Here is a 26,570-nt window from a genome sequence, read left to right as displayed (position 1 = left end):
TGACAACTCAATGGGTATGAAAAGCTGGACCCAGATGGCAGTAGGTAAGAAAAGATCACAGCATTTACTATGCAGCATAGCTGTCAGTGATACAAGGACAGATCAATCCATTAATATCAGGAAAATGGAAGAGGATCTTTTCATTGCTGTGGGAAGATCAAGGTATTAAAATTACATAGGTACATACGTCAAGAAGTGAAGACCAATTGCAGGACAGATACAGGAACATTTAAGCAGCTCCTCTTAGGATTGCATATATGACTTCAGAATGTTTGATCCAAGAAAGCCTGGCAAATCCTTAAGACCTTCTATAGCGCTTTGTAAAAAATCAAAATGTTACGTAGTTGAGGACATTTGCTCTGACTTCTGATATGCCTGAGGAAGGCCAGTGATTTCACTGGGGAATCTCATGGATGAAATGAAGTGCCACAAGTTACTTGTCCTAACAATCTTCGTACTTGATTGGGCTTAAACAATGAAAGGGTGCTTTTTCAAAACTGTACTTGAAAACAATCTCGTTTCAAGTACCTTGGGTCTCACAAATCACCATCATTTTGAAAATGCACTCAGGAGAGTGAAACATATTACATACATACGGTCTGTGTTTGAGTTAGAAGGTATCAAATGCGTCATGGGGCTAATACTAGGGTGATTAGTTAAAAGAACAAAACAAGAAAATAATGAGGAATGGCAATTGCTACTGCTTGGTTTTAGTAATCTCCCAGAGGCACAGAGTCCAATATTAGGAGAAGGAAAGAAAAAATATTTTAAAAAATGCTGAAAACTCATTATTTATAATATTACTGCTGCTGCACATTCCTGCCTTTATTTCTTAAAAAAAAAAGACTGTGTGCAAAAAGTTTGTAGTGTTCATTGAAAAAAACTGAAATAACTGGACAGGAATTAGAGTATATAATCATTGTGCTTGCCAATAGTATTTGCAAACAGCACGTGTATCAAAACTTAAAATATTTTGCTGGCCTTCCAGAGTTTTTGCTAAACCTAGTGTGCATTGGAACCTGAGTGAATGAAATCCCATTAGTCATCACCATCTTAACAATATGCACTTCATACAGAGCTGGCTTCTGCACAGAGGAAGGAAATTACCAGTACTAACAAAGGAAAGAAGATTTATAATGAGCAAATATACAAAAGCTCCAAATAATTATAATATTCACAGCTTGGCAATGACTTTCTAGGCTATGAAATTATTTTTCTCTTGCAAGAATGAAGATTTTACAAGGTTAGTATAAACAAAGGGTAATTGGAAAATCAAATTGCTCTACGCAAGTTATTGTAAGGTCTGGAATAATGGCAGTAACATTTTAAAAAGCTTGCTTATGAATTACTGTATTTTTGTTTTGTATATTATTGCCATCAAAAAAGTTCCCTTTCAAGCGCTACATGGGAAACGTAAGTGGCTAAATACAAATACCAGCTTACCCCTGATACAATAAGTTCTCCTCCCAGGTTCTGAACTTCTGCCTTCACTTTGCTGCAGATATTGAGTTGGTGGCAGTAGAGGGCAATGCGCTGCAGGTAGGCTAGCAGATCCTGTTTGCAGGCTGAGTCCGGGCACTACAGACAGAAGAAATATTTGATTAGATGTAGCTGAGTTTATACAATTATAGAGAGGTAATCAGAGGTGATAGTGGCAATGTTTGTGTATTAGGTGGATCCATTTCACTTTGTCTTTACGTGAGATACTTGATGAAATGTGAAAGTTCAAACTCTGTTTCATTTAACTCAAGACTTATGAATCGTAACCTGAAGATGCACTATACCTTTTATAAGAAGTAGAAACCTCTCTGTCAGCCACTAATGAAAGACAATGAAAATAATATGATTGCTATGTTTGTGGGGGAGGCATTTATGAGATTAGTTTGTACAGAAGAAAGGAATTTATTGAGCAGCCAAAAGACCAAGTTTGACCTCAAACTCCATGTTGCTTGCTGGGTGTCCAGGTTAAGCTACAACATGGACCAGTTAAAGTCCAGATAAACCCAGTTCCAACTGATTACATCCACCCTAATGCCAACTTGTGACTGTCTCGCCAGCTTCCCTGGCATTTGTGCAGACCTTCAGAGGACACAGCTCTGCTCCAGACTTGGCAGAAGCCAAGCCCCTTACTGAAACACTCAGGACTTGATAGGCAGAGGTGAGGTTGTTTGGGTTTGGTATTGACAGATTTGGCAAGGTTATTGTTAGTGAATAAATAACTTAATCTGTGCCAGGAGGAAATTAATTACTAAAGTGTGACATATTACAGAGTCTCTTAGCCAATGACCACAGTATTGCAGCCATTCTCAAGAACACAATGAGATAAGTTGGTCCCTCTCCCTGTCTAAGGGACACCACTTCATACTAAAGGGGGGTCATTCCACGTTCCTGTACCATTTTGGATGCTGTGCATCTCAAATGTGTTTTGAACAAATTGCATTAGGTCAAATGTGGTAGATTCAGTGAAGGTTTTATAATCATTATAACTAGAAAAGGCCCAAGTACAATTTATTAATAATCTTTGGGACTTGTAATAGAAACATCATCATCCTCCACAATATCAACAGCATAATAAACAACACTCTTGTAGTTAGTTTTCAAAGTCTTCCCTCAAGAGAACAGACCTCAGTAGTTCAATCTAATGAAACACTGCTAAAAGGGTCCATTGCTAACAGCATGTCCCCAAGAAATACTCCTTGAGGCTACCCAACAAAGTCTGACTAACAATGTTCTTCGAATGTAGAGCTTGGGGAACAAAGATTCTGAATATCTCTTTTTAGGGTCTTACAAAGTTTATGCTCAATTTTTGCAAAATATTATCAGAGCACGTCAACAAAAACTTATAGAATTAAACAGACACGAGTCAACAGCATCACAACCTCTGACTTCAGATGACTGCTCTAGCCCCAACAGTTAATGTTGGCAAGGAATATGTTTGTGGTGAAGCAGTTGCATATACTGTCATCTATAACCTTGAGAGCAATCACTTTGCTTTTTTTCTTTCCCTTTAAAACTAACAACAAACAAAGCTGGGGATTCATTGCGGCTCTTAGGTTTAATCTGCTCTATACTTATGGCAATACTATAATGCCTCTCTATCGCAGTTGCCACATCTTTCAGGCAGGAATCCCTAAGAGACCCCTTCTCCCTACTGGTGACAATTTAATACAGAAATATTTACCCTATTCTTGAAGTCTGTGAACTGCAAGAAACGAACTTTAAAGCAATACTTCTAGAGAGCTGACAAGGCTTTAAATACAAGTAGCTTGGAGTGAATGAAAATGTAAGATCTCTCTCATTGGAACAGTAATTAAAAATGCAACTGTCCATAAAAAGTTTATATTGCATAAGTGTCTCCAAAGTTCTGTAAAATATCATTAAAGCACAAGCATTAAAACAAACACTGCATTCTCATAGAGCTTTTACTGCTCATTATTAAAGTGTGCATGTTACAGTCTTCTGAAATTCAAAATGTGACTGAAGTCAATGCACTCTAAGCACAGCGAGTCTCTTTGTGTTTCTTTCTTTAAAATACTCCATCTCTGTAAATGTCATTGACTAGGAATTTCATCATCTGACAGATGGATTTCTTCTTTCTTATACTGAAATGAACAGATGCTACATTTGAAGGACTGGAATGGGTTAACTACAGGAAAAATGCTTGCTGATAATGAAGAAAACCTAAACCCAAAATTTCTGAGGTTATAGGAAAATGGGCAGCTTCAGTTTTCTTGCTACTTTGGACCATATTCCCTGGCAGGATGTGTTACACACTATTACATGTTTACTTGAAGAAGAAAAAGAAATACTTATTTTGAAGAGAAAGACTAGAGGCAAGGAAGTTATCAATACTTATTTTGAAGAGAAAGACTAGAGGCAAGGAAGTTATCAGTTTCCACTTACAGCAAAATTTCTCTTTATGCCAACGAAAGGAAAGACACTGTAAGAAGTTCACAAGGGAAAAAGTAGTTAAATTTAATTTGTCTAAATCTAAAATTAGCTACTTAGAAACTGGATTTGAAATTTGGCTCTTGACTTTTAATATGATGCTTCCTCTTGCTCTCCTGATGAATAGGTGTTGCATCTGAAAGACAGAGGCTGAGTACAGCAAGTTCATCTTTCCAGTTGGGACACGAATTTGATAATGGGACTGAGGACACAGACCTTAGAACATGGAGTGGGGGGGGGATGTAAGGTGAAAGCACAATACCCTGATGCAAAGCACATCTTGAAAAAGTGCCGTATCAAGGGAAATTTTCTGGAAGAATAAGCTGAAAAAAAATGAAAGGGTTCCTAGGCATACAGCAAGGGCAACAGAGCATCCAAGTCTCTACTGCTTTCATGACAGCACATAGATCAGTCTAAATCTAATGCAATCACCTGGGTCCAGAAGTGAGGCTGTGGAACAAGTCAACCATTTCTGAGGTTTAGAGACTCATTTATGGCTTTTCTGTACTGCAAAACCCAAGATGATTGGTATAAAAGAAACAACTTATATTCAATGGGTAGACCAGTATCCAGGCAGTGACTGTCAACAGGTAATTTTCTGCCAAGTAAAGATAACCTTTGCCTGAAAAAGGCAACTCATTGATAGAGGTTACATTATATTTCTGCTCATTTTTGTTCTTACCTGATCAGCTACCGCCCGTGCCAATTTGTCCATCCTTGATCCTGCCTCTGCAATCTTCTTGGCGGCATTAATGACATCTGATGTATTCTTCAGGGGGCCTTTACCTCTGTGAAATACAATACAATTATGCACAATCTAAATAAATCATAAAACGCAACAGTTTTAGTGACCCTGTTTAGTGGTTGATTTTAAAATAGTAACATCGATGACTTCTTAATTTATTACAATTTCACCTTTTAACTACTTTATAGTACAGCTTGATTAAGAAATCGGTCTGCTATATTTCCTCTCTATTTCAAAATGCCTCAGTAGTAATTTAGTCTGATAGTGCCTTCAAGCACATGAGCTATACTTAATAGTATATGCATTTTGAAGTGCTCATTAAGCCAACATTCTCTCTGGAATACACAACTATTTCAAAATTCTGTTATTCCCAAGCCAGTGCCTAAATGTTAAGCCTGTCATGTCTAAAGCAAGAAAGTCACAACTTAGAAAACCTTTTCTAGTAGATCTTTGTCAGAGAAGAACGATACGTGAAGCACAATCCTTATGTTACACTTAAATGTTATGCTTAAAACATTTATAATTAGCTCTAAGACTGATCTTTCATATATACTTTTAGGAAGATGCACAAAACTCTGATTTTAGTCATTAAAGTTACCAAAATATATATGGACAAGAAGTAAAAAGTCACTGCAGACTTTTCTGACTTTGCCTCAGACTCAAAACCTTAATCCAGTTTGTAATAATACATTTGCTACTGCTCCTGAGAATGGCTCAGTTGGAAGTGAGCTGATTTTCCTGTTTCTTGGGGTTTTTATACTCTTTGGAGAAATATAGCTTCAGACAAGACTGATGAAAAATTATAATATGATCAAACTTAGTTCCTTTTAAACTAAAAGTGAAGGCATTTTTTCTAAGCACAACATAGTATTAGTTTTGATTTTTTTCACCTATAATGCCAAGAATAACATACTGGAACATATTTCTATTTTTATCTACTTTCCATACTGTCATTTCCAGATCCACAACAGATCTTGAAATATAAGTATCCCATTTTTGTTGAAGTTTAACCGTAGCATATATCCTTCATAATGACCTCATATGCTTCTACATTAATTACATCAGCATAGCTGACTGTCACAAACTCCATGCATTTGAAAATTTATTCTATTTTAACACTGCTGATCTTATAGTCAGCCAAAAAGGTGTGAAAGGCTTTGTTCTGCTTTAATGGAATATATTAAACAAGTTTTTATTGAATCTGATGTAGACAGAGGTGAACTTTGATTTTTTTTTTTTTTTTTTTCCCTATTTACTTCAAATGTGACAGTAGTTTTCTCTCATTCTCATATTAGTTCTGTTCTTTTGATGGAAGAAAATGTAATTACAAAACTTTCAGTTTGCTGTTTAATGCATCAAAGATTGTCTGGGAAGTGGCAGAAAGCATTCATATTCTGGGCTGTTGCTTTAGAACAATATTTCTTCCTTCCTTGAACTGACGGTGGTGTTTGGACAGTTTTTCACTCTATTTTTGGGCAGAAGAATCAGAGACCCAAAGACAATACAAATGCAAAAGTAATTAAGATTCATGTAAAAATATCACCCTTCACAGGAGGTTCTACACTGTCATTTGGTATACAGGAGTGGTGAGTCTGCTGCAAAAGAACAGTTGTAAAAGCACAAACCGAGAGACAAAACAAACAAGCTGAGAGAATAATTACTTGGAAAGAAGTATAATAGTAATCTATTAAAGTAAGCAAACTTTCTATATGCATAATTAAATTTAAAATGGATAAAAATGCTTGCTGTTGCCTATTACCAATTAACTATGCAAGTGCAAATTGTCAAGTTATTTGCAAATTAATGGTATTTATACACCCCCCCTCCATCTACCTATCTATATGTAAGGTATGTTTGAACCACATATTGTCAATGCAGGGACTGCATCCCCCAAAACGGGTTGAAGGCTCCAGACACAAGGCATGGGATCAGCTGGAGATTAAGAAATCTATTTGAGCATCTAAATGAGATGAATAAATGGATGCCTTATTTTAATTAAGAAAAACTTGAAGGTTTTTTGTCGAGTTTTGTCTAATCACGTTTTGATAAATACTGTTTAAACTTTTGAATTCCTGTTAAAAATAAACACTGAAAAACATTTATTATGGTGACCTGTAATTCAAAGAATCCTGTAAAGATGTTTTCCCTGGTGTGATTAACAATATGACTATATTTAAACAAAATAATCCTGTTTATATGATACCATTAATGAATAGCCCTTTGATGCTTTGCAATTAGAAAAGAACAAGACATCAATAGGAAAAAAGTGATGAAAGCAAAAGTAATCATTACTGACAGGGTCCAATAAAGTGTCAGATCAAAACAGTTTCATTTCATTTGGGATTTTTTTGGAAAGAAGTTCAGTGTTCAAAATTATATAAATAGTTTTGCCATTATTTTTGATTGACACAAATTGTGTTGAAATGTTGAAAGTTCAGAGAGGCACATGCATTTAGATGGGTACTAAACGAAATGTCAGCTGAGAGTCTGTAAGGTCACAGACTATCTTTGCTGCTGAAATTCAAGATGATCTCCAAATAAAACAGATTCGCAAATAGGACAAAAACTTCATGGGATTAATCCCATTTGGAGAAATATCCAGATCAGTCATGTGTAGAGAACTGTAGAACCCATTCCACTACGTATAATGTGTGTTACCTGGCTTTGCATCCCCCAAAACATAGAACATAGTCTCAATAGTCTATAAATTGCAACAAAAAGGAAAGATGTGGGATGTCTGAAGGAGTCTACAGAACAGGTTATTTTGTCCTTACCTTGTAAAGTCTGTCATTTCCATCATAATCATGCACATCTGCTTTGCCAACACAATGATGTCATTACCACTGTCATCCCACTTGGCAACCTCTGCATCCAGTTTGCTCTTTTCTTGGTGGAATATCTCTACCTGCTCAGCAATCTTAGCCTTCTCCTCCTGGGGAAGTTGAGCCATGATAGCCTAGAGAAAAAATAGGAGAAGTTGGTATGAAAAAAGGAAGCTAGCGACTATATCTATTTGCAGTGGTTCAAACAGCATGCTCAAATTTTTCTTTTTATGAGAGTCAAAGATGCCAAGCAAAATCCAGGAGACAATAGACTTATGTTAGTATGGGCAAAACCAAATTCACAGGATGTTTATAGCTTGTCTTATACCTTCAAGAATTTAGAAATTATATATGTGATGCCATGATATGGAATTATAGAATCATAGAACAGTCTGGGTTGGAAGGGACCTTAAAGGTCACCTAGTGGCAACCCCACTCTGCCACGGGCAGGGCCACCTTCCACTAGCCCAAGTTGCCCAAAGCCCCGTCCAACCTGGCCTTGAACCCTTCCAGGGAGTGGGAAGACACAAGTTCTCTGGCTAACCTGTTCCAGTGTCTCATCACCCTCACAGTGAAGATATTCCTTCTATTTAACCTAAATCTACCCCCTTTCAGTTCAAAGCCATTACCCCTTGTCCTGTCACTACATGCTCTTTTAAGTCATTCTCCAGCTTTCTTGTAGGTGCCCTTTGGGTACTGGAAAGCCTCTATTAAGTCTTCCTGGAGCCTTCTTTTCTCCAGGCTGAACAATCCCAACTCTCTCAGCCTGTCTTCTTAGGAGAGGTGCTCCTGCCCTCTGATCATCTTCATGGCCTCCTCTGGACCCGCTCTAACAGGTCTATCTCCTCCTTATGTTGGGGGCCGCTGAGTTGGACACAGCACTGCAGGGGTGGTCTCACAAGAGCAGAGTAGAGGGGGAGAATCCCCACCCCCACCCCTGACCTGCTGCCCACCCTGCTCTGGGTGCAGCCCAGCACACCGCTGGCTTTCTGGGCTGCCAGCACACATTGCTGGCTCACGGTCAGTTTTCCATCCACTAATACCCCAAGTCCTTCTCGTTCAGGGCTGCTCTCAATCCACTCCTCGCCCAGTCTGTATTTGTGCTTGGGATTGCCCTGACCCATGTGCAGGACCTTGCACTTGGCCTTGTTGAACTCCATGAGGTTTGCACAGTCCCACCTCTCCAGCCTGTCCAGGTCCCTCTGGATGGCCCATCCCTTCCCTCCAGTGTGTCGACCGCACCACACAGCTCAGTGTTATTGACAAACTTGCTGAGGGTGCCTCGATCCCACTGTCCATGTCTCCAACAAAGATGTTAATCAGCACCAGTCCCAACACCGACCCCTGAGGACACCACTCGTCACTGCTCTCCACTGGGACATCAAGTTGTTGATCACAACTCTTTGAGTGAGACCATCCAGCCAATTCCTGATCCATTAAGTGGTCCATCCATCAAATTCATGTCTCTCCAATTTGGAGACAAGGATGTCATGGGGGACAGTGTCAAATGCTTTGCTTATTCACTGGGACGATTTAAGAAAATTCCTGTTAAATATTCTCTTTCAGGAAGAACAAAATGAATCAAATCTATGGGAAAAGGCAGACTAAATTGCCAGTATATCCCTCAGTCTCATTCGCTGTCAGAAATAGACATTTTCTGCTTAACCCGACACTAAAATAAGCTATGACATGCAAGATAATACATTTGAAGTGAATTGTAATGAATGTACCTTTCAGTAATGTTTAGTGGTCTAATTGTCTCTTGGAAGATATGCAAAAAGGCCCTAAACAGGTCGATACTAATCTGCCTCGACATTATCAACAAAGTGGAAATTTCTCCACCCCATAAAAAGACAGAAAAAAGAGCTCTACAGAATTATAATACTTTTGAAGATCAAATGGACACTTCCAATAATGATTTCCAAATTGAACTACTATTTGGCTTTAGGGGTTCTGAAGACCACATTATGCATGTAATGGGGTGTGACACATATTTAAGTGTCATTACATTTTTTCTTGTTTATGTCACTTTCAATCAGTTGAAGTCTTTCTCTCCATATTCTTAAAATGCTCTTGGCTTTTAAAAATTTATAATTGACCTTTTCCAAAACTGAAATTAAAAAAGATTATAAACAGTAGATCAGAAAATGAGAAATTTGCAAGTTAATCAAATTAAAATTCAACACATGAGTTTTAATTAGGCCTTATCAATGCAACTCAGCACTTTCAAATGTTCGCATATTAGTCTTTCCACGGAAAAATGCAGTGTAAGTCAAGCTATTAAATAAATATATAAAATACACATAAAACACTAGAATAGATGAATTAACTGAAATTAAGAGAATGTGATAGGAGTAGTAACATTTGGAAAGGCAATCTGTGTGTTTTGCATGTGGTTTCTCTCTGTGGGCAGCTTTACCTGCACACCCTTTAAATGGGTATACAGTGTTTTAACGTTTCTATTCCAGCTGATGATGTGTTTTCAAAGAAGCTATATCCTACAGCAAATGCAGCTCATATATTTAAGTTTTATTTCTATTGAAGACCAACACAATTCTTGCTACTGAAATACTAATAGCTTTATGGAGTAAGCTTACTAAACAAATCCATTCATTCCACAAATAAAAATCCGGCTTTTCTACAGAAAATGTTCAAGTAAGATACTATTCTGCTTAGCAGGCTCACTTCAATGAGTCATGCAAGACTGTGGACTGGGCAGCTTCTGCTTAGCATGTTTTCATTTTAGGTTTTCGCCATTTGTTGCTTCCCGTGACATATTGCATTCTACTTTATTCAGGAGCGGGACTGTCTTTATAATATATTATGTTTATACAGTGTGTAGCTGATCAAAGTAGAAGGTTTTAAGTGCAGCAGTGATAATAACCACAATAAATGTAATAGAATTTAAGACTCCTAAGTCCCTAGGTGAACTAGATTCTTAGTAAAAATATTACTGCAGTCTTTACTTTGTTTTCAGATTAAGAAGTGATGATATGCTACCCAATCCTAGATGTAACAACAAAAACCCCCCAAACTGTGAAATAACTGTGTTGTATGTCAGTAGATTTGTACCTCAGACTTATTTTAGTAGTCAATTCTTTGAATATATCAAAGAGGACTTTATGATCTTTAAAATATAAAACTGCCCCAAAGACAGTCAACTGCATCCAGAACATAGTTCTGTCATCACTCTCAGGGATAAGGTGTCCAGGTATCATTCTGCAATTTCCCTGACTGTGTGGTTCCTGGTCACCCAGCTCTCTGGGATGGAACATACAATCCATCTGCACTCCACCTAGGTGATAATGAGATATGTGATATATCCTTGATAGGCAGGGACAACATTTTTTCTCTTTGAGATGTGGTGATAGAAACCCAGGTTTTCTGATACATGCTAGGGTTTATTTACCATCTGTATTCAACATTCAAGGAAATGAATTTAAGAAAAAAAGAAACTTCTGCCCATTCCACTGTATCTTTTTCTTGCATTCCTCCCACACCTCTAAGTAAGCTTCATTTAGGTTCTCATTACTCTAACTGTTCTTTTTCAGGGTGTAAGATGTTTGTTTCAAGCCCTAACATATCATGGGCCTTCCTAACTGAAGGTTAGGAAGCTGCTGAAATCTCAACCGCAGCTGAAAGCTCCTTCCTGGTCCTCTGAATTGATCTGTCAAAGCATCATCATCTTTTGGTCTTCTGGTTCTCAGCCCCACAAATCCTCTTCCAGATTTCAAGGTAAGAAGTCACCATTCCATTTACCAGCTTTCGCTACAGTGTTTGAGTATGTGTGGAGAATGCTTCACATTTAATCCATTACTTCAATTTTAGCACTTATCAGAAGAAACCGCAGCCATGAAAATCATTCAGGCAATTCCCAGTTCCCCACTGGTTCTCTGCTGGAAAATTTTAAGACTTTTTATTAAAATCTCTTCCCAGTTAAATATATTTTCATAGAATTATGGAGTCACAGAACAGTTTGGGTTGGAGGGAACTTTTAAATGTCATCTAGTTCAACCCCCCTGCTATGAGCGGGGACATCAAGTAAATCCGGTTGCTCAAAGCCCCATCCAAACTTATCTTGAAGGTTTTCAGGGAGGGGGCATCTACCATCCCTCTCTGTAACCTGTTTCAGTGTTTCACCACCTTCATAATAAAAAATATATCTAGTCTGAATCTACCCTCTTCAGTTTAAAACCATTACCCCTTGTCCTGTAGCAGCAGGCCCTTCTAAAAAGTTTGTCCCCATCTTTCTTATAAGCCCCCTTTAAGTACTGAAAGGCCACAACGAGGTCTCCCTGGAACATTCTCTTCTCCAGGATGAAACACCACCAACTCTCTCAGCCTGTCCTCACAGGGGAGGGGCTCCAGTCCCCCAAGCATCTTCATGGGCTCCTCTGGACCTGCTCCAACAGGTCTATCTCCTCCTTATGTTGGTGCCCCAGAGCTGGACCCAGCCCTGCAGGGGGGTCTCACAGAGCGGAGCAGAGGGGGAGAATCCCCCCTCTTGCCCTGCTGCTCACACTGCTCGGGGTGCAGCCCAGCACACCGTTGGCTTTCTGGGCTGTGAGCAGACATTTCTGTGTCATGTCCAGCTTTTCACCCACAAGTAGCCCCAAGTTCTTCTCTTCAGGGCTGCTCTCAACCCCTTCATCCCCAACCAGCCTGTATTGATACTGGGGGTTCCCCCGACCCATGTGCAGGACCTTGCACTTTGTCTTGTTGAACCTCATGAGGTTCACATGGGCCCATGTCTTGAGCTTTTCCCAGATCCCTCCGGATGGCCCATCCCTCAGGTGTGTCAACTGCAAAATTCACCTGGCTATCATCTGCAAACACTCTCAGGAAGTCATTTGCCCACAAAATTATATTCTGATATATATATATTTTTAAATAATCTGAGCTGAGTGGCCTATTTAGTAAAAGGTAAACATTCATCAGAGGGTAGCATAATCCTGAATGTTAACAAACTTCACTTTTCCAGCACCTGTGACCCCTGAAGCACTCATCAGCTTAATTTGCATTCCCCATGCACAAGCTCAGGTCACAAATCACAATGACTCGAGTTTATCATGATGTAATTACCCTGGTAAAATTACATTGACTCAGTAACAAGTGTCTTCAATTACAATTAAATTACAGGGACTACTCAGTAGCTTAGACAGATCTTCTTGACAGGTTTGCACACTGGGTAACATGACTAATGTAAGATTTCTCTGGATACAGCACATGGTGCCCTGACGGGATTTTTTTTTTTTTTTCTTTTTTTATAATTTGCTGACTACTCCCACGGTGACAGCACACTCAAACCTGCAAGGCCTTCTCCTGCAGCACTAGCTGGAGCAAACAGCTCGTACAGGCATCACATAAGCCTAGGGAAGATCATTCAATAAAGCCAGTGCTTTTCAAATAGGTGAGATATGAAAAAACTTGAAACAATTAGGTTACCTTACTCCCACCCATTCTTAACTGACACTGAAGATTTGAAATCACTGCATTTCTTTTTATCGGTAGCTATACAGACACTTAACATAGTACGTGGGTTTTATACTCACCCGTGCACTCTGGCCAGCAATAAGTTGGTCATCTTCAGTCTGAACACTTGTTCGGCTGCGAACGTCATAATCTTCCTGCTCAAAGTCTGAATCATCCTCTAGCTCTTCAGGGGTCTAGAGAGAGAGAGAGGGAGAAAAAGCAAAAGAGAGGAGATGACAAGCTTATAAAGGATACAGACCAAGTCCTGTGTACAGTAAGCTCTTATTTCATCGACTACCTGCCCAGGAAATGCTGTTTCTCTTTCCTTTTAAATTAACTTGTCTGCCCAAGCAGTCAAGAACTGAAATTGAATTGTCTTAAAAATTAAGTTGTTTCAACTCTAGTTTTCTTTACAAATGACATTCATTATTACCTTACTGCAACTTTTCTTAACTCTGTTAACATGATGAATACAGTTCCAGGAACAAGTATCCTTTGGAAACACTAACACCGGAATGCAGTAATTCAAAACAATGTTATTTCATATATAAGTGGACACTAATACTATTATATTAATGGAATCTCCATTCAAAAGAGAAAGTAGATACCTTAGAAAAAGTAACTAACAACCTGGAAGAAAAAGTTATGAAAGCAAATAAGAGATTTCCCCTCTAAAGAAAACATAAATGATGTCAACTGGTTTTGAAACCAGTAATGTAAAATTTATACTCTGCTTTATCTTGTTAGTTCACATGATTCTTTTCAGATACAGATCTTCAGAATTTTCCTCATCCCATAAACTGAAACCATGTTATCCCCCTTGCTGGTGCTACAAATGGTGTGAGGGTCTCTGGACAGATTGATTAAATGTAGTTATGTATATGCTGGCTTCAGGTTGTTTAAAATGTTGGAGGGAGGAAGAAAAAAAGTAACTGATGGATCTGTTTTGTTTTTTTCAACTTGTAGCAAAAAAATAGGAGCAAAATATACACAGAGAGACAGCCTAATTTAAATAACTATTTAATACTATATTTAATATAGATGGTGCAAAATCAAAAATAGTCTTTAGAAGGAATATTATATTCCATTTTGTGCTTGAATGGCATCTAGTACAACAATCTGTTCACGAGTAACTTCTGTAGGTACAAGGCATGATAGTGGTAATAGAAAAAGAATATAACAGTAACTGTGCAGAGAAATCCTCACCTTACTGGATACCCGTATGCATCAGTGTTAACCTAGAAGGGCAACCGTTACAGAAGAAATCATCCATGCTGGCATTTCATGCTTGGAGGCAACGTGAAGTTTGCTAGCAGAGGTGCTAATCATTGCCAGTTGTCATTACAGCTCTGTCTTGAAGATGCTCAGTCACTAGGAACTGGTCCAAACCCTCTAACATAATGTAGAGAAGTCTTTTGGTGATATTTATATTACAGCCTGGTTTCCAACATGAAGTGCACATCACTGTTTGTAACGGAAAATCAGCTGCTTTGCTAGCTACATGGTGAAGTGCACATGATGGGGAGAGTAAAACACAGCCATCTTCATTTGGCTTAGAGTATGAATTAAATATGTGTTTTGATGCTGAGCACTGGAGGAAGAAATAACAAGTATGACAGTATGGTAATGAAACTCCGGCTGCATCTCTGAAGAGAGGCATGTACAAATAGTGTATATAACAGGATAGGCAGGAGATGAAGTTGTGGTGAAAAAATTTATCTTTTCTTTACTGCCACAGGAAAAAAAAAAAAAAAAAAAGATTGATACCCATCATTATAATGTCCAATGGTCTTGCTTTCTAATGGCCTGCAATCACTTTATTTCTCTCTACTCAGCTGCCTGAGGGCAGGGTGTGACTTTAAAATCTGCCATAAGCAAATCAGCTACTAAGAGAATCATACAACTCCATGAGCAGAAGAGAGTATTTCCTATCACAGGGCTCAGCTTTTCACCTGCCTAGGCATTACTGTGAAGAACAGGAGCAATGTGCAGAGTTTCAATCCCTTCTTCATAAACCAGCTGACTCTCTCCCGTCCTCCAAGGCCATTCAACTAGCCAGTTGCACCAGTCATTGTAAAACCAGTAGCACCCCTCTCCACAAGTATAGTCGTCTTAGTCTCTTTTGTCTCCACTTATTTTTATAAATAAGACTATAAAAGATAATGTGCCCTTCCCAGGCTTTCACAGAGTTGCAGTAAAGGAAGGGAATAATATTAAAAATATTACACCTCAACACAGTAACCAGCAAGGACATGAGGATGTCTCTTAAAAAAGCTAAAGTATTCTGAAAGTTCTGCGTTTCAGGGATTTATTCTTAAAGAAACATTCAGGAAAAAAAAAAAAAAAAAACAAAAACAAAAACAAAAAAACAACCCAAACCAAAATATATTGCTGTTACTGCCTGAGATTCATAATCTTAAAATTTGTGGTCTTAAAAAGATTGAAACTTAATGGGTGTAGATGTTGAACTTGGAGAAAATATAGTGCAAACCCAAAGGACAAGTTAATGTAACTGTTAATAATATACTACAAGCACACAAAAAAAAATATCAGTATTTCCCCACTGTATTGAGTTTTAATTCAAAACTAACTTTCAGATTCTCTCTCTTAAAGTATTCCAAGTGTGGTGAATTTAACATCCTAATTTTCCAAAAATAACTACATTTTTTATTAAGAACAGTAATTAACTGTTATTTGTATGCTGATATTTTAAACATGTCCCATGCTTTTCACTCTTGCTCCTTTGCTTTATCTTGGAGATGTAGCTCATGTATAATAGGGTCTCCTATTTGTTTAGATACAAACTTATAAAAGAGAAATAATATATTGAAGTACCTTGATTTTCACTCTTAGCAGGGCCTTCTAAACATACCATAACAACTCTAATTTTACTGAACAACAGGACATCAGTGTTTAAAACCTAGTTTCCAAGACAACAAAGTCTGGAACTTAATTTATCTGCTTTGGAAGACAGAAGATTGAATCAGCCTTGCAGACACCTGGACCTGTGGTCAAAGAATGTAGGAATCATGGATCTGAGATTGGAGACAGCTCCCAAACAGAACTTTGACAACCACCAGTGGCAGAAGGTGCTAGAGTAATTTTTAAAACGAATAGATTTTATGAACTCATTTATTTCAGTGGAAAAAATGACAATTTTCATAATTCGTAGTCTGTCTCTTCTGTAGCACAGGCTGTAAGACTTCCCAGGACTAATTTTTTTCAAATACAGTATCTCTGCTACACACAGAGCATATTCTTCATTTCATTCATCTACTTCAGATGAAGTCTCTCAGTGAAGAATCTTTCACAATCCCAGATAAATCACCCAGTAAATATATACTTTCTATTTTAAGATAAATGCTTTACTTCTAATATGAAATTGGTGACTTTCAGCTCTCAGTCACTGGAATATTTTTTTTAAATATCTCTCTGACTGATAGACTGAAGATCTTGCTGTAAACAAAATATCTTCCATCAATATAATTTTATCTTTTGTAACTGCAGTATAAAGATGTGAATTATGCATGTATCAACATACAATGGCATATAGATTTATAAATGCTATTTGTTTAATATTTCACCAACTCAAATATACTTGATGAAGACAGAAGACTCACTATGCTATAGCGCTGTACACGCTTAAAAATTGTAAGATGCAATTATAAGAATTTAAGCACTGTGAGCACCAAGTCAAGCTAGCCTTGTAGTGACAGGAAAGACTGAAAAGATAGTCCCCCTTTTTTTACCATGAAAATACCCCTAATACTAAAAGCTAAGGAGAAAAAAAAGCCTTTGTAATATGCGTTTCTATTCAATTCCATGGTATTCTGTACATTTGTTTTAGTACAAAGGCAGTTGCAGCCCGAGTGACTGAGGTGCTGCAAGCAGCATCTGAGTGGCAAAGTCAGAGAACCTCTCTCACGGCAGGTCTTCAGCTGTTTAAAGACTTACAATAAAATCTAACACTTTAAACTCAACTTGAGAAGAAATAGGCCGTCAGTGTAGACAATGGACCCCATAACACCTTTCAGAGATAGTCTGTTTAACAAGGTGATGGGATTCTGCGCCAAGTTTTGTTTCCCAGAGGATCTGAGACGTGGCAGCGCTTTGGATTTCACCACAGTGGCCTCCCCATAGGTGATCACGGCTAAGCCTACACTGGCAAGTGTGGAAGAGTAGAAGAGCATCTATAGATCCAAACTGCTGGGGTTCAGGACCCCACATATGCGCTACCTTCGTTTCATTTTTATTCAGACTCTCTGTAGCCTTCTCCCATGGACTGAAAGTCCCTTACTGCTAGAATAGAATAGACGTGCATTTAAGATGCTCCTAGAGCACATCTTCCAGGATCACCCCAAACAATCAAGTTTATATGCTCTAGGACTACTCTGGAATTTGAACTAAAACACAACAAGACGGAAGAACTGGAGACTGGCTCCAAAAGTGCACTCCTGATCCAAAAAGATGTAACACTAAAGCTAACGTAGATGCAGCTAACGGCAAGGTTGCCAACAGCAAAGGCCATGCGTGAAAAAATAAGATTGGCCTTAGAGGTAGATAAAAATGAGAAGAAGTGTCATTGTGATTCTTTCTCACTGTAGAGAGGGTTTCTGTCTAATAACTGAGGGAATTTCTTAAGTAGCTATGAAAAAACCCGAAGTGTAATTTGATCCCTACGCAGTAATAGAAACTATGTTGGAACTCAGTTATTATTTTCGATCTTATTTTTAGGTTCTATAATTATACTCCTAAATTTATTTATACTACTTCCTAAGTTGTGAAAGAGGTCTTTTCTTCTGTATAGATCACAATAATCGTCCTCAATGCAAAAATGAGTCTTCTTTCTCCTCCAATAGGGGATAATAAAATCTCCTTTTCTTGGGAAAAGAGAATAATAGAGATTATCCCCCTTCCCTCCAGCTTACTTGAAGTAATAATACCAACAAAAATTAATTTAAGAAGTGCTTTTATTTCCTCTATAGAATGAGAGAATCATCTGAGACAAATTCAGTCTTTCATGGCACGCACATGAACAATTACTGCCTGAAAATGATTGTGTCAGATCCTCTAAAAAGTTTGCAATGATTTTTTTTTTTTTTTTTTTTAATAATTCTGCAAGAAGCTTTACAGACTGCATTAAAGGGGTACATGAGATTTGATGGATTAATAGACAAAAATATTCTAAAGGCCATCTTTTATAGCTTAATGCCTCACCTTTTAATTATGCATTCCATTTAAATGTGAGATGTTTGGATGGGAATGCTAAAAAGTGTCTCAAACTGAAACTAATTTTGTTTTCTACAGAAAATAACGTTCTGATTCAGCAAACTCTGGTCTACATAAATTTATATATGTGGATTTTCCCAGTTAACTTGCAAGGATAATGAGTCCATTTATGTGCTTTAGTTCTCTGCCTGGGTAAGGAATACTACATTTAGCTCCATAAATAAGTTAATTGTCTGAATTCAAAAATACCTCTTCCTAATCTGGGTAAGCAGAATTCATTAAATCATATCATACAAGGAGCGGAAAGTAGTAGTAATACAATTGCAAAAGTATTCTGGAATGTTTCTAAGGAGACTGCAAAGCCTGCATGCTGATCAGCTTTCCAAGCCAGTAGTTAACAGTAAAACAGCAATGAAATCAGTGAATGTGACTCCAGAATTGTAAATGGTATTTTGTGCTTAGCAGAAACATCTCGCCTAGTATGGACAGTCTCATGGCAGCCTCTGTGGTTCAACTGGGATGTACAGGGGTGTGCTGGAAGCCAGAACTCTGTGTAGAGGATAGGAAAGCGTGGGTCTATAGCAGATCCCACCTGATGATTGTGTCTCATGAAGCAATTTAAAATGACTCATGAAAAACTATAAAAGATTAAAATGTGCTTAGAAGTGGTTCTTGTCCTAAGAGAAATTTGGGGACTGCCATTACAGCCTAAGGAGGTGAATAACCAAAGGAAAAATGGAGATCCTTGACTAGGCAGATCTTTCATTTTCATCCCAGCCCAGAGGAGCTGCAAATACCCCAATGATGCAGACCCAGAAAACAGGATGCGTTTGCCCCTGTCATCAGTCACGACTATAATTCAGGCTACCTGAGGTTAGCACTGGGTACAGGAATGGAATTTATGTTTTGCAGTTATAAAATTAAGCCCGTCTAAAGCTTTTTCCGTAAATGTTAATCCACAATGACAGGTGACTCAAATGAAGCTATTCTGGAGTGCTCCAACTGCCTGAAGTCTTACACCGGAGCCATAATATAACCACAAGTGTATGCTCCCTGTTCAGTCCAAGGGATGAGTTGTTTTAGAACTATTATTTACTTCATAAGTTTTCCCTGTGATTTTCACCACAGCTTTATTTGCACGTGGCTTTCACTGGGGTGGATTCAATGTAATTTAGTTTTCAAATAAAAGTTTCAATTGCTGAAGAGATATCCAAACCAGGTTTGGTTTGTTATTTGGGCTTTTTTTCCTGGTTGGTTGGGTGTTTTTTTGTTTGTTGGTTTGGGGTTTTTTTTTGGGTTTTTTTTTTAAGTTGACTGTGGACTACACTGAAAAGCAAGACACGTATCTACTCTTACACTAATTATATTGTTCTGTTTTTTTTTGTTTTTTTTTTTTTTTTTAATTTTTTAATTTATTTATTTGGTTGGGTTTTTTTAAAAGATGCCTAAGCAAAATGAATCAACTGGTTAGTCAACGCTGAAATAACACATTCTTTACCTCAGTAAACATTCAAAACCATCCCTGCAGAGGCTTACTGGAGCAGCAAGATAATTTATTTATTCATTCAGATTTTAACCAGACTTACCTCATATCCTAGGCAGCACACATACATTAGGAAAAAAAAGCCCAAACCACAACAATCTAAACAAACTTTGAAGATCTTAGCAAATTAATGATCGTACTATGGAAACAGTGATGAAGTTTGCACCTATTGGCAGTTGGTATCAAATCTTCTCCTACAGATTAATTGTGGTTCATCTCCTGAAATACCCTCATCCCTTTACTTACAAATTCTTTTTTGCTGCACATACTTTTGTTTCATACTTGTTTCAATGTCAAGCTTTTCTGGCTTATTTTGAAATAAAGTTGATTCCAAGAAGCTTTTATATTCCTCTCATCCAATGTGATACTTTCCTGTAAATCCCAACTTTTATTTCCCAGGTGCCTTACATACCCTTATCATCAGAACAGCTTTCCTGATGTCACGAACTCCATCATAAACCAAGCGGGAGGCATCTATGAACTCATTCTCTTCAAATGGCTGTGGGACATTCGCACTCAAAGCTTCAATGGCAACCTCAACTTGTTCAGCAAAACGTGGCATAACTAGATTAAACAAAATGAAAGGCAATAAGATTAGACACCTTATTTCGTGAACATTTTTCACCTGCCCTTGGGCATAAATACTTTCCAGTAGACATGGTACATAGTGGTGTTATAATTTCAAGATCGAGGAAAGCTCATGGTGTGGGTTTGTACTGAGTCTACACATGCAGAGCTCTGGCACATTTTCTGACAGCATGAACATAGCGATCTTCATGTTCTCTCCCCCAATAGCACAACAAAGAATGTAAAACTTCCTTTAAAAAGTGTGATTTAGTAACTTTTAAAAGACTGCAAGATATCTGAGCTATCAGTAAAGTACATTAAAAACCTTTACAACTTGTAATGAGCACAGTACACATTATACCAAATGATCAAAGCAAAATTTAGCCATTATGCCTACTAATTTAGGTAACTAAATGCAGTCTAGCTCATATTGAATAATAATAATAGTATACAGGACAAAATGTAAAATCTGGTAAATTACTTTTGTGAAGGTACATAAATGAACCTTCTGTTTCTTCATTATTATCACATACATAACACAAAAAATAGCCACAGATATTAACTAACACTATTATAAACTGTGGTATGAGCCTTTTAAATACATATCTTAAGGCAATTATTTACTACTTATGTAAATAGTTTAAAGACATTCCTTGAAGTACCAAGAGGCTTTTCTTCAAATTTTATACAGGATTACTTTGAAGGTATAATCCCTTTCTGCATAACATGTATGCAGAAAAATAAACGTTCCCCCAAATCAGTCCTCTAACAACTTAAACCCAAATCCTACAAGCAGAAACATAAACATCAGGTCCCACTAATTACAATGAAGCTACGCTCCTGTACTTAGTTACTCTTATTCTTCAATATTTTAACATTAATATTGGAGGACTGGGCTCCGATATCCTACAGGACATTTAGAATCAATCCTTCATTAAAAACCTGGATAAAAAATCCAATGGGATTAATTCTTATAACCAGAACTTGGGTCAAATTTAAGATTTATAGACAGCCATATTTTCATTATATTCACATTATTTTTACTATTTGCTGCCTTCTACAATCTAGGTGTCCAAAACACATAACATTGTCTTTTGGCACAATAATTGAAAGATGATCCCTAAGACAGTGCCTTTCTTGCTTTAATATTACATTTCTTTATCAACTTTTCCCTAGACCCTATCTTTAATACACTTTTTGGTAGTCTGATCTCAACTGATGAATACAAAGGGGAATTTCCAGTGTCATTTTTACCAAGAGCAGTGACAATCTTTCCTAGGAATTAACTTTCACCATTTTTTCTTCTTGACTACATATCCTTAAATATACTTTACTCATAATAAAGACTATGTTTTATGCCTCTTTCTTACCATTTGATTTAAAAGAAAAACACAAAAAAACATGATTCAAGACTAGCTCACATTTTGAAGAACAAGTGGCAGCAACTATAAGTTCAACCTTTCTGTTTCTGGCTTTCAAGTATCACTCACTGGATGTTAATGGGGAACGCTTTAAGAGGATATATCTATTCAAATCTTGTTTATTCTGCCTATATACTCACACACACACACACACACATATGTTGTTTGCGTACACAAATGAAAGAATAGAATTGTATCTTTCATGAAGATAATGTTCAATAAGTATCATAAGTGCTTGGGATATATTGGAGAAAACAGGAAAAAGTGACAGCAACAATAGACAAAGTAAACATTAACAAAACATTGTTAGGTTGAAGGGAAACATTTTAATTAGAAAAGGAATTTGAGAGAGCTGGAAGTTTTGGGAAGAGTATTAATAAATGCATATATCAAATTATCTTAATTAATGGAACTCTTGAAAGTGTAGTAGGAAACTAATATGATTGCATAAGGAAGTCTTTAACCTGAAAATCAAAAAGCAATCATTAAAAACACAATGCAAACAAGTAAACATAAAGCATAAAAAAAAAAAAAATAATTTTTTTTTCAGGTCATGGGGATAAAACAAGTAATGCCAGAGATGAAAAAATGACAACAAAAAGGAGGCCTTTTAGGGTCCTCCAATTTCTGTCTAGAATTTCCTGAACAGCAGAGGTGGTCAGGTATTTAATATAATTAAGTGCAATAGACCTGAATTAGAAAAGGGCAGTTTGGAGAACATCTACCTAAACATAAGGAGATGTATCTATCAAATATGTCTTCAAGTTAACAGAGCATAGTAAAATTTATCCTGCAGTTCTTAAGAAAATAATCAAAGCAATTTCTGAACCATCTCAGAGAACTCAAGAAATATATTAACAGTGAAAATTCGATTTAGAGAAAGAAAAAGCACATATTCTATTTATATAAAGGTAGAGAGGAAAGATATTCAGCATAATTTCAGTACCCAGAAAGAAAATGAAACATGATGTAAAACAATTAATGTTTCATTATCTTGTAAATAATGAGCAGATGTCAGACATGAAATAGAATTGTCAAAATACGTTCACTGAATTCAGCTATTACCACATTTTCCTTGACAGGGCAGCTAACGTGGGTTGAGGGAAGCTCTAGATATGATAATGCTTGACTTTGGTGAGATTTTTTGACATGGCCACATATGACATTCTTAGAAGCTAAACAAAGGAAACGTAAAAGAAATTAGTATAAGGTGGATGTGGAACTCACGAGAAAAAGCATCTCAAGGAATAATTACTTGTGTTATGTTGTCAAAACAGAAAGATATATCAGCTAGATTCTTACAATGTGTCTAACAACGTGATCCTATTGTGAAAAATGGCAAACATCAATCTAGAATTATTACGATATATAAAGACTTGAGAGAAGATACTAACAAGTTGCACAGTCAGGCCCTAGTTGGAGTAGTATGCCCATTTTTTAATTGCCTGACCGAGATTTTTGTAGAATGTGTACAAGAAATATGTGAAAACCTTTTTGTAAAAAAAAAAAAAAAAAAAAAAAAAAAAAAAAAAAAAAAAAGGTGATCAGGCCCAGTCAACACAGCTTTACGACTTTACGAAATGTCCTGCTTGACAAACCTGATCTCCTTCTAGGACAAGGTGAGCCACTTAGCGGATGAGGGAAAGGCTGTGACTGTTGTCTATCTAGACCTTAGTAAAGCCTTCGATACTGATTCCCACAGCATTCTCCTGGAGATTCCTGCCCTTTCCTAATCTGCTGGTGGCTTGGATGGGCGTAGTCTTTGCTGGGTAAAAAGCTGGCTGGATGTGTGGACTCAAACAGTTGTGAATAGAGTTAAATCCCCTTGGTGGCCAATCACAAGTGGTGTTCCCCAGGGCTCAGTACTGGGGCCAGTCCTGTTTAATATCTTTATCAACGATCTGGACAAGGGGATCGAGGGCACCCTCAGTCAGTTTGCAGATGACACCAAGTTGGGTGGGAGTGTTGATCTGCTTGAGGGTATTAAAGCTCTGCAGAGGGTGAATCAATGGGGAAGGCCAATTGTATGAGATTCATCAAGGATGAGCACCAGGTCCTGCACTTGGATCACAACAACCCCATGCAATACTACAGACTTGGGGAAGAGTGGATGGAAATCTGCCTGGCAGAAAAGAACCTGGGAGTGTTGGTTGACAGCCGGCTGAACAGGAGCCAGCAGTGTGCCCAGGTGGGCAAGAAGGCCAATGGCATCCTGGCTTGTATCAGAAATAGTGAGGCCAGAAGGACTATGGAAGGGATTGGCCCTCTCGACACCACTGAGGCTGCACCTTGAATACTGTGTCAAAAGATGACAGGATCTCCCATATTTTTCCATATTCTTTCTATATGGGATTTTCTCCCTTTCTACCTAAAATTTAAAGTCCTTCAGGTCAGCCAGTGAAGCCTTACACCAATGATGTTCTGGATTGAAGTAATTTTTCTTACAGCGTTGCCAACAGAATGATTGTGTTCATTCAGGAAGGAGCAGGAGCAGATTCATAAGCATCAGGCCATAGGGAGGAGATTGGAAGTTACATTTTATTTGTTCTGGTGAACATGAGGTACTCATTCTTGACCACATGTATTATTACCACGGTGATTGCCAACTGAATCTGAAAGCTTCTTTCAACAATTTAGACCTTGCAGACCTGGCTATAATTTGGTACTTGATTTACATTATTACATGTGAACATTATCTGCTGTTTCAAAATGGAAATAGCTATTAAATTATATTATGAATTGCTTGCCTTTTTTTTTTTTTTTTTTTTTACATCAGTGTTCATTTTTGGTTATAGAAGCAAGGAAAAATATCTTAAATGAATAAGATGCTATTACTTATAACTTCTCTAAGCATATGTTGTTATTTTATGCAGTAAAATTTTTAGAAACTGATTTAAGAACAGATAAGGTTGTTGGGCTACACTTGAGGAGCTCCATGACAGTGATGTATGGGGAAATACCTAATACAGTTGCACCCACAAAACCTCCAGTTTTTCTTATCTGTCATTTACTGTACAAAGGATATTCTTATTTCAACAGTGAAAGAGCTACAAGCAAAATTCAGGCAAAGGCCTAAAATCTGTATCTGGAGTCAAAACTTGTAAATGCATCAGAGGATGCTTTATTATTGTGTACAGAGAGATTGGCTATGAATTTCAGATTCGGGAACAAATCAATACTTTTGGGAAAAAATTAAATACTGGTTTCTTAGTGAGTCTTGAATACAGTTATGCATGTACTTAAGACTGAAAAATGTGATCCATTAACATTTCTCAGTCTAACTACATGAATTAATTAGGCACCTGCGTAAATGTTGACAGAATCAGGTCCCAAGTTAATAGCAACACTTCCAATTTACTGACTTTGTCATTCTAACAAATAAAGATTTTAAAACCTTTCTGTAGATGAGTTTTCAACGGCACTGAAAGTAAGATCACTGCCAACAAAATCTAGGTTGAACAGCTGCTGGTGAAAAACTGGGAAACAACAAAGTTAAAAATGACTTCTATTTCATCTATTGATTTTTATTTTTTTTTTTCTATTATCAGTATAACAGAAAACTAGCACATCACCATGGGTGGATTCATGCCTTGATACGCACTTTATTATTTGGTGAACTACTCTGCTCCATACGGACAATACATTATTGAAAGGTTTTCTTGTTTTTCTCTCACCCCACCCATATCTCCCACATATTAAAATTAAGAAGTGATTATCTGTTTTCAAAAAATATATTCTCTATTAACTTTCTCTCCTATGACAATCCATTTTTACTGCAATGTTTGTGCTTAAAAACAGCTGCAATTTCTTATTTAGTGATACAGGAACAATAAGATCACTGATAGCGAGAAGTTAGGTTGCATAATAAAATTATTGAGATAAAGAATTAAAAATATTTGGGCTTTACTGTTCATAGCATTATAATATTTTTTCATTAACATGCAAGATTAAATGATTTAATGCACTTGTACGGCCTTATTACTTCAGAACTTGAATTCTTTATAACCTTAAGTAGATGTGAATGTACAGAAATCTAGAAAGGGGTAATTAAGTCACAAAAAAGTAATAAAGGACAAGGTCCTTCCAGGTGCACATGTTTCCAGTTCTTAGTGATATCAATGGGAGTTAGGAAACTTGGGCTGGTTTCATCCTACTTCATACATCTCAAAGTTAGACATCGATGTATCCCTGTACCAAATGGAAGGCAATAGATGCTTCCATTACACAATTAATCACCACTACATTAAGGAAGAAGTTCACGTTGACTGGCTTAGGCCAGAGTCTGCTTTGGTGAACCAAGTTTAGGCATATATCAATTCCATTCTTGCACCACACCGTAGAACACTTGTGGCCCTAAATCAGAAGGGTGCCCAGGAGGGTACTGGCTGAGCAAGTGGGTATTTTCTATTTAAATCTCACTGGAACTGAAGGGTTCTCAAAGATCTAATCTTTGGGGCATTTTTCTAGCCAGAAGGTTATTTCTGAAAGGCATCAACAGAGCTACTTCTTAGAAGTTCGTTTTAAAGAGACAAGTCCTTGCTTGATGCTTTCTAGTATCCAGGGCTTTGGATCCAAGGGAATCACCCTTCTCAAAGACCAGAGCTTCTCTGGAGTCAGACTGTCCTCACACAAACCAGATGCTTGAGCTCCAGAGAAATGACTGATCTCATATACCCTGGTGGATTCAGCTTTGCCCTCTGGCTAGCACTTGGTAGGTCTGCATTCATTTAAGCACTTGTAGTTGTCTTTCAGAAATTTGATTTTCCCTATGCCATGTCCATAGAGACTAGACAAGTTATGTGTCAATCACCTGTTCGAAATAG

At 37.4% G+C, this 26,570-nt stretch overlaps 1 protein-coding gene across 5 annotated transcripts in view; it reads right to left on the bottom strand.

Moving 5' to 3' along the window:
- Positions 1 to 26,570, bottom strand: part of CTNNA2 (catenin alpha 2) — a 526,704-nt gene that overhangs the window by 30,068 nt on the left and 470,066 nt on the right. For all 5 annotated transcript variants that reach the window (XM_074904290.1, XM_074904291.1, XM_074904292.1 and 2 more), the window contains 5 exons: positions 20,172 to 20,323; positions 13,068 to 13,181; positions 7,468 to 7,649; positions 4,631 to 4,736; positions 1,444 to 1,578 (listed from right to left, as the gene is read on the bottom strand). In XM_074904290.1, coding sequence (XP_074760391.1) covers positions 1,444 to 1,578; positions 4,631 to 4,736; positions 7,468 to 7,649; positions 13,068 to 13,181; positions 20,172 to 20,323 — 689 coding nt within the window. The remainder of the gene's footprint in view (positions 1 to 1,443; positions 1,579 to 4,630; positions 4,737 to 7,467; positions 7,650 to 13,067; positions 13,182 to 20,171; positions 20,324 to 26,570) is intronic.

The sequence above is a fragment of the Athene noctua genome, chromosome 4 (assembly GCF_965140245.1).
Source record: "Athene noctua chromosome 4, bAthNoc1.hap1.1, whole genome shotgun sequence".
NCBI classification, from domain to species: domain Eukaryota; kingdom Metazoa; phylum Chordata; class Aves; order Strigiformes; family Strigidae; genus Athene; species Athene noctua.
Note: the sequence above shows the minus strand (reverse complement) of the source record. Positions and strands in the feature narration are given on the sequence as shown.